Source organism: Daucus carota, chromosome 9, assembly GCF_001625215.2.
Source record: "Daucus carota subsp. sativus chromosome 9, DH1 v3.0, whole genome shotgun sequence".
Taxonomy (NCBI): Eukaryota; Viridiplantae; Streptophyta; class Magnoliopsida; order Apiales; family Apiaceae; genus Daucus; species Daucus carota.
In genome coordinates this window covers 41,922,435-41,933,594 of record NC_030389.2, presented here as the reverse complement: position 1 = coordinate 41,933,594, position 11,160 = coordinate 41,922,435, and the positions used below count along the sequence as shown (strand labels likewise).

At 33.1% G+C, this 11,160-nt stretch overlaps 2 protein-coding genes across 3 annotated transcripts; both read right to left on the bottom strand.

The window, feature by feature from the left end:
* Nucleotides 1-324: 324 nt before the first annotated feature.
* LOC108200755 (GATA transcription factor 1) lies at nt 325-2,061 on the bottom strand. Of its 2 annotated transcripts, none has more exons than XM_064084486.1 (2): nt 1,803-2,061; nt 325-1,125 (listed from the first exon to the last, which is right to left on the bottom strand). In XM_064084486.1, exons 1-2 carry the CDS (start codon nt 1,910-1,912, stop codon nt 477-479), a joined length of 759 nt encoding a protein of 252 aa, XP_063940556.1. In that variant the 5' UTR covers nt 1,913-2,061; the 3' UTR covers nt 325-476. The 2 variants fall into 2 exon arrangements, with proteins under 2 accessions (XP_063940556.1, XP_017224491.1); XM_017369002.2 differs by having other exon boundaries at nt 325-1,085; nt 1,803-2,058.
* A 746-nt stretch (nt 2,062-2,807) lies between these two features.
* Nucleotides 2,808-8,596, bottom strand: LOC108200210 (chaperonin CPN60-2, mitochondrial). Its single transcript, XM_017368276.2, has 18 exons — nt 8,360-8,596; nt 7,853-7,877; nt 7,607-7,738; nt 7,126-7,285; nt 6,609-6,784; nt 6,423-6,518; nt 5,717-5,821; nt 5,487-5,573; nt 5,295-5,384; nt 5,113-5,193; nt 4,959-5,027; nt 4,292-4,369; nt 4,055-4,150; nt 3,865-3,964; nt 3,684-3,787; nt 3,423-3,528; nt 3,265-3,343; nt 2,808-3,173 (listed from the first exon to the last, which is right to left on the bottom strand). The coding sequence occupies exons 1-18, from the start codon at nt 8,395-8,397 to the stop codon at nt 3,062-3,064; spliced, it is 1,734 nt and encodes a 577-aa protein (XP_017223765.1). The 5' UTR covers nt 8,398-8,596; the 3' UTR covers nt 2,808-3,061.
* Nucleotides 8,597-11,160: the final 2,564 nt, after the last annotated feature.

Genomic DNA, 11,160 nt, shown 5'->3' with positions numbered 1-11,160 from the left:
GAACAAATACGATAGCACCAAGTATAAGAGCATATTTACTGCCCACAACCCCCACCGGCAATCATCAGCAGACTTATTATATGTTGAATTTATATTATATGAAACAGCAGAAACCTTACCCCGATCACAGCTGGAATTGCATCAACCCATTCTCCTTCGCATTTTCTTGTTGTTTTCCCTAAAGATTGTGATTCTTATGCTAAAAGGAGATCAGAGATATGTGCATTTAAATTTTAGAAAAGATACCATATAGTTGGAATAGAATTCCCAATAATATGTGCATGATTCCAATAAACAAAAATGAGCATAAATATGACCAATGGGGAAATCAAAACTTTTCCTTTTCATCTAGTTGAACTTCTCTAATATAGTTTACGCAATCAAACAGATATGGTTCACTAAACTTTCAGCCCATCACAACAAACAATAACTCCTAGTGAAGCTAGGGAAATGTAAAAGAATAGAACTACTAACCCCTATCCAACCCCATATCCACAGACTCCATTCACCACCATCTCGCTGAGTTGACTCTGCCTTCTCTTTTCCATTATCTTTTTGTGAGAATTAGAATGCAACTTGCTCGAAAATGTAGGACTACTAGCTGGACGATACTCAGGTACAAGCCGCCCCGACTTGTACCTCACACCGCAAGCATTGCATAACGTCTTCGGCCCCATGGGACCAGCACGCCATAGCGGGGTTTGCTCTGTTTGGCAATGCTGACACTTCCTGCCAATTGTAGCAACCCTGGTGACTGTTTTTGACACGAACGGATTCTCATGTTCTTGCTTCAGATCCTCCATGCTCATTTGATTCCACTGCCACGGCTGCCGAATAGATAACTCCGGGAACCTTCTTCGTCTTTTTCGTGTGCGTTTGCTACGCCCCCGAACTGGGAAGCTGGTAGGAACCATAAGATTTCCAATGTAACTCGTACCACTGTTCTCGAGCACAGATACAGGACTCAGGTGATTTTGATCACTCTGAAAAATGGCACTCTGATCCAATATTATATCCATGCAGCTTTCAAGTGCTGGGAATGCATCTTTGTTTGATAACCATTCCAATTCTTCCTCTACAAATTCCTGAACAGGAACAACCATATGACATGGTCCCAAGTCCAAACTATATCACAAACACTAAGTTAACTCAGTAAATATCACCACATTTAAGTCTCACATCATCCAACAGGTCCCATCCTCTAAAAAAATTCCGCAAAACAAAATTTGCATCGTAGTCTTACTAATTTACCATCACATGCAAATGATTCACACAACACGTCTAGTTAGACTCGCATTCAGGTGAGACCGTCTTAGCTGGACACAATTTTTCTGCACTTCTAGAAAATTTTAAAAATATATATCGAGTATGTTGCGAAACTATAATTCTCAATTCTCATATTATTAAAACTGTTATCCAAATATGTAATTATCCCAAGCTATCAACATTTAAATATTTTATTGTCTTCTTCAATATAGCAATCCTACACAGACCATAGTTTTGTTCAACATTTGAAAATTATGTAAAGAGCGCCATACAACTACAAAAACAATGGAAAAAAAAACTAAAAATTACACAATAGCATAAACTTTTACACAGCATTTAATGACTAAAATACCCTTGCAGGCCCATTCAATATTTTCACCTACGTTAGGGTTCGTAGGGACAAAACAGACTTCTCATAATTCATATTCACAGCCGCAACATTACCCGGACTCAGTAACTCACCTCCAACTCGACCGAGTCAAACATAACTCGGTCCGAGTCTGAACGATTCAAACAAAAGGGTAGATAAAACTTACAGTAACTGAAGGTGGGTCATCATCTTTGAGTCCATTAAAGGAGAATAAGGGAGAAGAAGATAAGGGTAATTTGGTCTTTTCATCTTCATCAGAGAAATTGAGAAACTCATCCAAAGCTTCCATTGTAGAGAGAGAAGAGAAGGGGTGAGTTTAGTTTGTATGTAGTTTGAGAGTTTGAAGAGGGCTTGGGTTTTGAACTGGATGGATGTAGCTTTAGTTCTGGTTGTGCTATAATAATCCAACACAATCACTATTATCAGTAGACAATATTATAGAGGGAGGGAATATAATATTATTGCTTGAAAATTTGAATAAAGTTAAGAGATGTTTTTTATTGAGATTTTAAAGAATTCCTTTTTATTAATGAAATTTGAATATATTCAATTTAGATTTTACCAAAATTATCAAAATTCTGAGGTATTTAATTTTTTTTTATGTATTCAATTGAGATTTTAAAAAAAAAATTCATTCATGAAATTCAAGATATTCAACATGGATTTTAAAAAATGTATCAGAATTTTTAGATATTTAATTGAAATTTTAAATTATGTTACAAAAAATAATGATATTTAGTTAGAATTTTAAATTCTACATTCATTTAGGTTGTTTAAAATCTATTAAAATCTGATAGTATTCAAATGTTGATTAATTTTTTTTGAACTTCGCAAATAATGAATTTTGTGAGATTGTTCAATATATTTTAAATTTTTTAAAATCCCACCAAACTCTATAAAATTGAATTTTAACTCTACAACATTTTATCAAAAATTCAGACAAAATCAAATCAAATACAATTCATCAAAATCAATAGATTAAATACAATCCTTTTTTTTAAATGAAATACAATCCATTAGAATTCAAGTTAAATACCCCTCCCTTGGAGTATTCAATAATATTCATTAAGAATTTTAGATTGTAGTATAAAATCTGGTAACACTCACATATCAAATATCACAAAACTGCTGCAGATCACTGAAACAAACTAGCCAAGAGAAAAGCCTCAAATCAAGTCAAAATTGCTGCAGATCATAAAAGACAAGACACATGAATAGCCATTTAGTCCAAAAAGCATCCTCATATATAAGAATCCTACAGATACCGAAACTCTAATAGAACACTCAGGCGCAATTAGAGCAAATTATTACATATGGGGATGCTTATTTTAGCCACCCAACCTTTAACTATCCTAACCTAATAATGGGCAAAAAAACCCTTGTATTCGGAGCAATATATGTCGGACATGTTGAGCAATATGCCTATCAATAATCCATGCCGCCCATACCACCCATGCCACCTCCCATTGGTACTTCTTTATCGTCCTTGGGAAGTTCGACCACAATAGCTTCTGTAGTCGTCATCAAGGAAGATACACTGCATACATAACCATGCAGAAAACAAAGTTACTTGCATTGAATGTACAATTTCTGGACAATAAAAGACCGAGGCTTGCTATCTTTATTACCTTGCTGCATCAACCAGTGCCGTCCTAATCACTTTCAGTGGGTCAATAATTCCCGCTTTGACCATGTCAACATAAGCACCTGTTTGTAATAATTTCAAATATTATACGAGATGAGAAGAAAAGATCAAGGGAAACAAACCAAACAAAGATAGACATGCCTTTGGCCGCATCATAACCAAGATCAGGGTCGTCTTGCTCCAAGAGCTTGCCAACAACAACAGACCCTTCCACACCAGCATTAGATGCAATAGTGTGTACTGGTGTCTGCAATAACAAGTGCATAATGTAGCTTAATACTCGATCAAAGACTAACGAACTTAAAATGTTTAATCAGACATAAACAAGTGCCTCTTATTATCACAGCCATTCTCAAATGACTATTAAGTAAACTACTGTAAGCAGATATAATCTAATTATACCTTAAGGGCATCCTGAATAATTTGTACCCCAATCTTCTGGTCAAAGTTGGCTGTTTGAAGCTTTTCTAACTCTTTAGTCGCATACAAAAGAGCAACTCCACCCCCTATAAAATAAATTAGGTTTAGTATTTCTTTTCTGGTCATCATCAATATCATAAAGGTATACAGAAAAAAATATTACCCGGCACAATTCCTTCCTCTACAGCAGCTTTTGTGGCATTCAGTGCATCTGTAACTCTATCCTTCTTCTCACCTACTTCAGTTTCACTAGCTCCCCCAATCTAAACCAAGAAGAAGAAGAATTTAGGAAGTGTATAAGCTCTGAAATTAAAACTGCCAATACAACCGTGTTTTTCAAAAACAAGACAAACCTTCAATACAGCAACACCACCAGAAAGCTTTGCTAGTCTTTCTTGATACTTCTCTTTGTCATAATCAGAAGTACTCAATTCAATTGATGACCTTATCTGTAACAGAAAACAAGAGAATGACGTTATATATACCAAAAAATTACAGTGCGCTACTGCCTACTTTGGATCAGAAGGTTGATTACCCAGTCAATCTTAATCAATAGCAATTCATGTTAGAAGTGGAAGGAGTACACTAACCTGTTCACACCTCTCTTCTATAGCCTTTTTCTCACCAGCACCATCAAGAACAACTGTGTCATCCTTGGATATTGTGATCTAGAAAAAAAATTCTTGTCAGTAAACACTACAGATATACCAAAAAGGTGTTCTGTACACAGTTGCAATGTAGAATCAGACAAGAACTATCACAGGAAGCTTGCTCTTTTTATGATATTATAAAAAATTATGAGGCTACTTTATAGACTACCTTATTGTACTATAACCAATTTAGAGCATCTCCAATAGTCTCTTAAGCCACTCTTCAAATATAATATAAAAAATTGACTCTTAACAATTTAATGTACATTCATCTCCAACAACACTCTTTATATTCACTCTCTAAACAATATTTTACTATTAAATTACTTTTATTAAATAGAGTACAATACAAAAGTGGAGAGAGAAAGTGGGTCATTTTATTACTTTACAATATAATATAACTTAAGAGTGGGTGGTAGACTCTTAAAAGAAAGGAGAGAGAAGAGGCTCTTAAGGGTTTGAAGAGCCTCTAAGAGTCTATTGGAGCTACAATTTTGTTATTGCTCTCTACTTTTTGATTTAAGAGCTTGTTTGAAGAGCTTGTTGGAGATGCTCTTAGTGCATAAAGTGAAATGGATAATTCAAGAACAAATTACAAAGAATCTACCTTTTTGCATGACCCAAACATATCCAACTCCACATTGTCGAGGTTCATACCAAGCTCTTCAGTAATAACCTATTAACCAACAGCATATATCTTAGCTGGCTACTAGAAAATAACAGAAATTCTACAGAGAGACATATTTGGCAGAATATGCAACCTGTCCTCCAGTAAGTACAGCAAGATCCTGGAGATTAGACTTTCTATTTTCTCCAAACCCTGGAGCCTTGATTGCACAAACCTACAAAGAGAGCCACAATATAAAGATAAGTATATATATTTTTTCATTTACCAGAAATATAATAGGAAATAAAATAATTACTGCAGGTACTAAGAGAGAACCTTTATTCCAGCACGCAGCTTATTCAGAATTAATGTTGCTAATGCTTCACTATCAACATCTTCAGCAACTATTAACAGAGGCCTTTGTCTCTGGAAAATACTCAAATTAGTAACAAAAGGCATAACAAAGAAAAGCAGTCAAAACAATTGGTTAACAGCTACATAATAGCGGATAAGCCTGAAACAAAGTACCTTTAACGCCAATTCTAATATTTTCACCACTGAATTTATGCTAGAGATTTTCTTCTCATAAATTAGAATGAGAGGATCATCTAACTCCTGCGAGAAATAAGGAAAGCTATAAATTTAAAATATCTGCATACTATAATACTTTCAGGCAAATTTACTGAAGCTAGCAGTTCTTCATCACCAAATTTGAAAACCTTTTCAAGATGGTTAGTTTTATAGAAAGTAAGGCTTACACATTTCTGGTTCTTCTGATTTGTGATAAAATATGGGGATATGTAACCCCTATCGAGCTTCATTCCTTCAACAACTTCCAACTCATTGTACAGTGTCTTTCCGTCCTGCATCAGTGTTAAAGAAACTTTACATTCACATTCAGCATCAAACTTATTCGAGATCTCTGATCAATAATTTCTGCTAAAGTTTAGAGACTAAACATGTCGCCAAAATACAAGAAATAAAATTGTCTTCAGGAATAAAGACAGGATGCTAGAACTTAATTGTTCCACATTTCAACTTCTTCAGAGCAACAAGTAGAACAGGTTTCAGATGATAATACTTGTAACAAGCTTGAAGGGGTTCAAAAATTCAAAAATTCTTCATAAAAAACTAAACTATTTGTGAGGACATAAATTAGATATTATATTTTTTAACTTACAGATCAAAGCTGGACTTGATAATTAGCTAGTTTGATGGTCGCATCAATTTAGTTCATATAAAACTAATATCAAGATATTTAGCACATCTGATCTATTCAAGGGCACAAATTTTGAATCCATTGAAGGACTAGAAGATTATTGACAAATCTTGTAAATATCTTGGCAGGGGACACAAATACTTTACTACCAACATGTAAGAGAAATCCCAACAAAATTCATCACTAATTTATGAAAATCTTATCAGTCATTATTTATAATGTTGCCTAATACATAATCCACTTACTTGAATTGTTATTACTCCCTCCTTGCCAACCCTTTCCATTGCCTTCGCAATTAACTCACCAATTTCCCTCTCTCCATTGGCAGATATTGTTCCAACCTTCAAAAATACAAAGATGGACAATATTTCAAAACCACCAAGCACAAAAATGCCACAAATATTGACAAAGTACTTGTTTTATAAACAAACCTGTGCTATTTCTTCAGATGTGCTTATCATCCGTGCTCTACTTTTCAAATTTGTCACCACAGCATCTACTGCCATGGTAATGCCACGTCTAAGGTCCATTGCATTCATACCGGCTGCAACAGATTTGGAACCCTCAGTAAATATTGCACGGGTGAGGACTGTGGCACATGTGGTACCTGGTTTTACATAGAGAGGATGGTAGATTAGATGACTTCAAACAAAAACTAAAACCGGAACATGTAATACCATATGTTAGCGATGACAGTTTCTGAGAATGATACACAGGAGTGAGAGCAATTTGTGGACTGTCTAGCAGTCTACCATAATAAGATATATGTTTTAAGTAGACAACCACAATCAAATCTTCAGAAAAACACTGACCCAACTATGACATAAACATAGCCCATAGGTCAGGCAATCATTAGATTTATAAAAAATCTATATCTTTCTGTAAAGAAATTAAATATGACAGTCTAGTATACAATCATGAAGCACAGATATAAAGTTAAGACTTTACCGTCCCCTGCAACATCATTGGTGGCATTTGCAACCTGTTTGACGAGGCTTGCTCCTATGTTCTTCACTCTGTCCTTGAACTCGATGCTCTTAGCAACCGTTACCCCATCTTTAGTAACTTTTGGTGCCCCATAAGGTTGCTCAATGACCACAGTACGCCCCTTAACAGAGATACCACATATAACAAAAATTAAAAAAGTATATATATCAACTTTACAAACCTCCAAAAAACTCCTAATGATTCTAAGTTCTAAGTTCTAACCATAAAAAAATTTCCTTCCATGAAATATATATTAACTATGATGGTTAGACGACTATCAACGAATATGCTCCAATAGAAACTAGAAATTAACAACGAACTTTTAGCAACCAAGTCTTCCTAATTAAACAATATTACAGAGCAGTAATACATATGACTAATTAATAAATAAAATGATGCCAAAATCAACACCAAGTATATACAGCTGGAAAACAAGCAGTACCTTAGGCCCCATAGTTACTTTAACTGCATCTGCGAGCTCTTCAACACCTTTTAACATTAAGGCCCGGGCTTCAACCCCAAATCTAATATCCTTGGCGGCATAGTTTCTGCTCAAACTTAATCTACTCCCAATCTTTAAAACAAAAACCGATAAAATAAATAAATATAAAATTCAACTTCCACAAAATATCAAAAAAACTTCTCTGCTGAATTTCACAATCAGTCAATTAATCACCATAAACAATACCTGTTTGCTACTGTTTGAAGCAATCCTGCACAAAACCACAATTAGGATATTTCAGATTAGAATCAAGTTAACACTTTAAAACAAAAGCTGAACCAAATTAATTGAAAATACAAGGGGGCTAAAAGGTTATGCTTAAACTATAATAAACATCAAAATTATAAAACCAAAACATCAAAATGTTGCATATTCAAATGGATTTTCTCCAATTCAATAAAGAACAAATTTTTAACTCAAAACCAAAAAAAAAAAAAAAAAAAATTGTTCTTCAAATGGACTACTGGGCTGGCTTAAATTAGAATAAAGAGCAAAACTTCAAGAAAAAACATCAAACACATGATGTAAAATCAAAGAATTTGCTCTAATCAGTATAAAGATCACAACTTTAAGCAAAAAATAAAACACCCTATCGTAATTCAAAAGGGCTTGCTCTAATTAGCATAACGATCAAAACTTTACAACAAAACAAAATATTGGAAATGAATTTTGAATACAATTGGGTCAATGTACCGTGCTTTGGAGGCAAGATTTGCTGCAAATCTATACATGACTTGTCTGGGATTGTTGCAGAATAATCAAATGTTTGTCTTCTTCAATTCAAAAGCTTATACAATATTTAGTGGTCGATACAAGAAAAACATATAGCTCCGCAGAGTTGTATATATTCATATCAAGTGGGCGTAGGGAAGGGTCTAGAAGAAGCAGGCTTTAGGGTTTTAGGGGTTTTGCAAAACACACATCATGAATACGGTAAAATATTTATCTTCATGGTAAATTATTTTTTCTGAAGTTGATAATTTTTTTTTATTTTTGTAATAGATTTTTTATATATGTGAGTACACTTCAATATCATGGTTGGTTTTTATTATAATCAAGATTATAAATGTCAATTTCACATTTGGTTTCTCTTCCCCATAACTAGCTTCTTTTTTTAATATAAAAACTAGGTCTTAAATCAAAATATAAGGAGGATTGGAAAAAAATAGAGTTTCAAAAATAGTGCTCTTAAAAATCTTAAGAGACTCTTATCTCTTCTCTAATTTAAAAATTGCTAGTTGGCTCTTAACTATTTGTATATCAATAAAATAATCACTTCCTCTAATCTTATATTTAAATTTCCACTACATGACAAATATCTGAATTCAAAATATGAATAAAATATAAGTTAAGAATAAATATAAAGAGCATTTTTAGAATTGACGCTCTTAATTTTATATTAACTTAGTTGGAGCTTAATATTTTAAATTATGACCATGTTTAGGAATTAGCGGTTAGCTGTTAAGTAATTTAATTAGATTTTTGACAAGCGGATTGAAATAGATGTTTTGACTAGCGGATTGAATTAGCGGTTTATTGTAAACTTGTTTGGTAGATAGGTGTTTGATTAGCTTTTTATAACACGTATCAAAAATTCTAACACAAAAAACTCCTCAAAGTACCTTTTTGAAAATTAATTGTTTGAGGTCAAACCTCTAATTCAATCTGTTAACTATCAAACACTAACATTAGAGCATCTTCAACCCATGCAAATCTGTTAACTAAATCCTACTCGGCACCTCATGTAGCTAACCAATATACATAATGGGGAGGGTTCTGGTACAAACTTACAAACTTACAAATTTTTTTTGTTCAACACATATATAACTTGAGTTCAACATTTTTTTAACATATTTTGTTGAACATCGATTAAAATAGTGGTGGAGAAGTACGTAAACCAATTTTTAAATGTAAGAACTAAGGGAAACATGTTATATAACTAATATTTATGTTTCTAGACCCTACCCAAACCCCAGAGGTATAGTTTAAACATCTTTTTAGATATATTCAACACAATGATAATTAGTGTTCAACACCCGATGTTGAACCCCAGTTATATATGTTGAAAACGCGATTTATTTATGCGTTATTTTTAAAAATTGTGATTTTTTTTGAAGAATTTTCAATATAGATACTTTATATAACTAAGGATTAACACGATGGGAGAATAAAAAAAAGTTTGTAAGTTTGTAACTTAAAAAAGTTTTTATTTGATCATATCCCTATACATAATTACCTTCTCCAACCACAACCTGTTAGCAATAAATTTTTTAGCTAACCTCTTTTGGTCTTCAATATTTGTTGATTCATTCTCATTATCTATAAATGTCCACTTCATCTCCCTCCAACTTTATATTAATATTTTATACTTGATGCATGTCTAACTCATCTCCCTCCAATAATTATAATAATATGATATTACTTTTGAAATATAGCTAACAATTATAGCTAATAGCAAGCATCTCCAACCATGAAGACCCTTTAGCTAAAAGGTGAGTTGTCATGCCAAAAATAAAAAATTTAGCCAACCATTTTAAAAGTTCACACTCCAACCATAGTGACCTGTTGTCTATAAATTTGGCCAACCTCTTATGGATGGCTAAATTTGTCGAACCTCTACAGATTTGTAAGAAATCTGTAGGAAGATTGTACATCATTTATTACCATATTGAACTGATATATTCTATTTTAACAATTTAAAATATTAATAACATACTATTTTTAAATTATAGCCAACCAATATAGCCAATACCATTGAAGCGAAATGTCTTACAGGTTCAGCAAATTTTACATAACGTCTTACAGGTCCAATTTAGCCAACGATTATAGCCAACATCGTTGGAGATGCTCTTAGAGTAAGATCACTTTTTCTTCAACTATAATATAGCTAATTATTATTATATAATAATATTTTAGCTAATCAATTTACCTAATAGCATTGGAGATGCTCGTAGCGGATTAAAATGGTCGAATCTCTAAAACATCCAAAACCTCTGATTTCCAAACATGACTTATATATAGGAGTTAATTAGAAGACTCTTGGAGATGCTCTCATGCATCATTCACCATTTTTCAATCGTTTCTCCGGAACCCCACAAGCCATCAACCCTCTTACAAAAGATAATTATACATTATAATTTTTTACAGTTTTTTTTAATAACAAAAAATTAACCAAGAAAGATATTTAATATTATGAAACAAGTACTAATTTGTTTTTCAAACGAATTTAAAAGATGGACAATAATATAGATTTAGAACTGACCGAATTAAGATGCACCAAATATTTTTCTTATATGTTAGATGCAAGATCTATATTACAATAAAAAAGCAATGATGTCAAACACAATAATAGGATTACATAACTTGAATATTAATCAACTCGTATAGAAACTATTTATCTGTCCAGGTGTGTTCTATAGTCCAGTCCGGCCCCGGAAAAGGTTTGTCACTTGTCGCAAAATAAAACCCATCAGGCTTAGCTAACCAATAACATG

Excerpts from the sequence above, each read along its gene's own strand:
- LOC108200755 (XM_064084486.1), bottom strand. The coding sequence starts at position 1,912 with ATGAGTTTCTCAATTTCTCTGATGAAGATGAAAAGACCAAATTACCCT. Across the intron at positions 1,126-1,802 it reads ATGACCCACCTTCAGTTACT|TTTGGACTTGGGACCATGTC; the intron begins GTAAGTTTTATC and ends TTTGTGATATAG.
- LOC108200210 (XM_017368276.2), bottom strand. The coding sequence starts at position 8,397 with ATGTATAGATTTGCAGCAAATCTTGCCTCCAAAGCACG. Across the intron at positions 5,194-5,294 it reads AGCTGCGTGCTGGAATAAAG|GTTTGTGCAATCAAGGCTCC; the intron begins GTTCTCTCTTAG and ends CTCTCTTTGTAG. Across the intron at positions 3,529-3,683 it reads TTATTCAGGATGCCCTTAAG|ACACCAGTACACACTATTGC; the intron begins GTATAATTAGAT and ends TTGTTATTGCAG.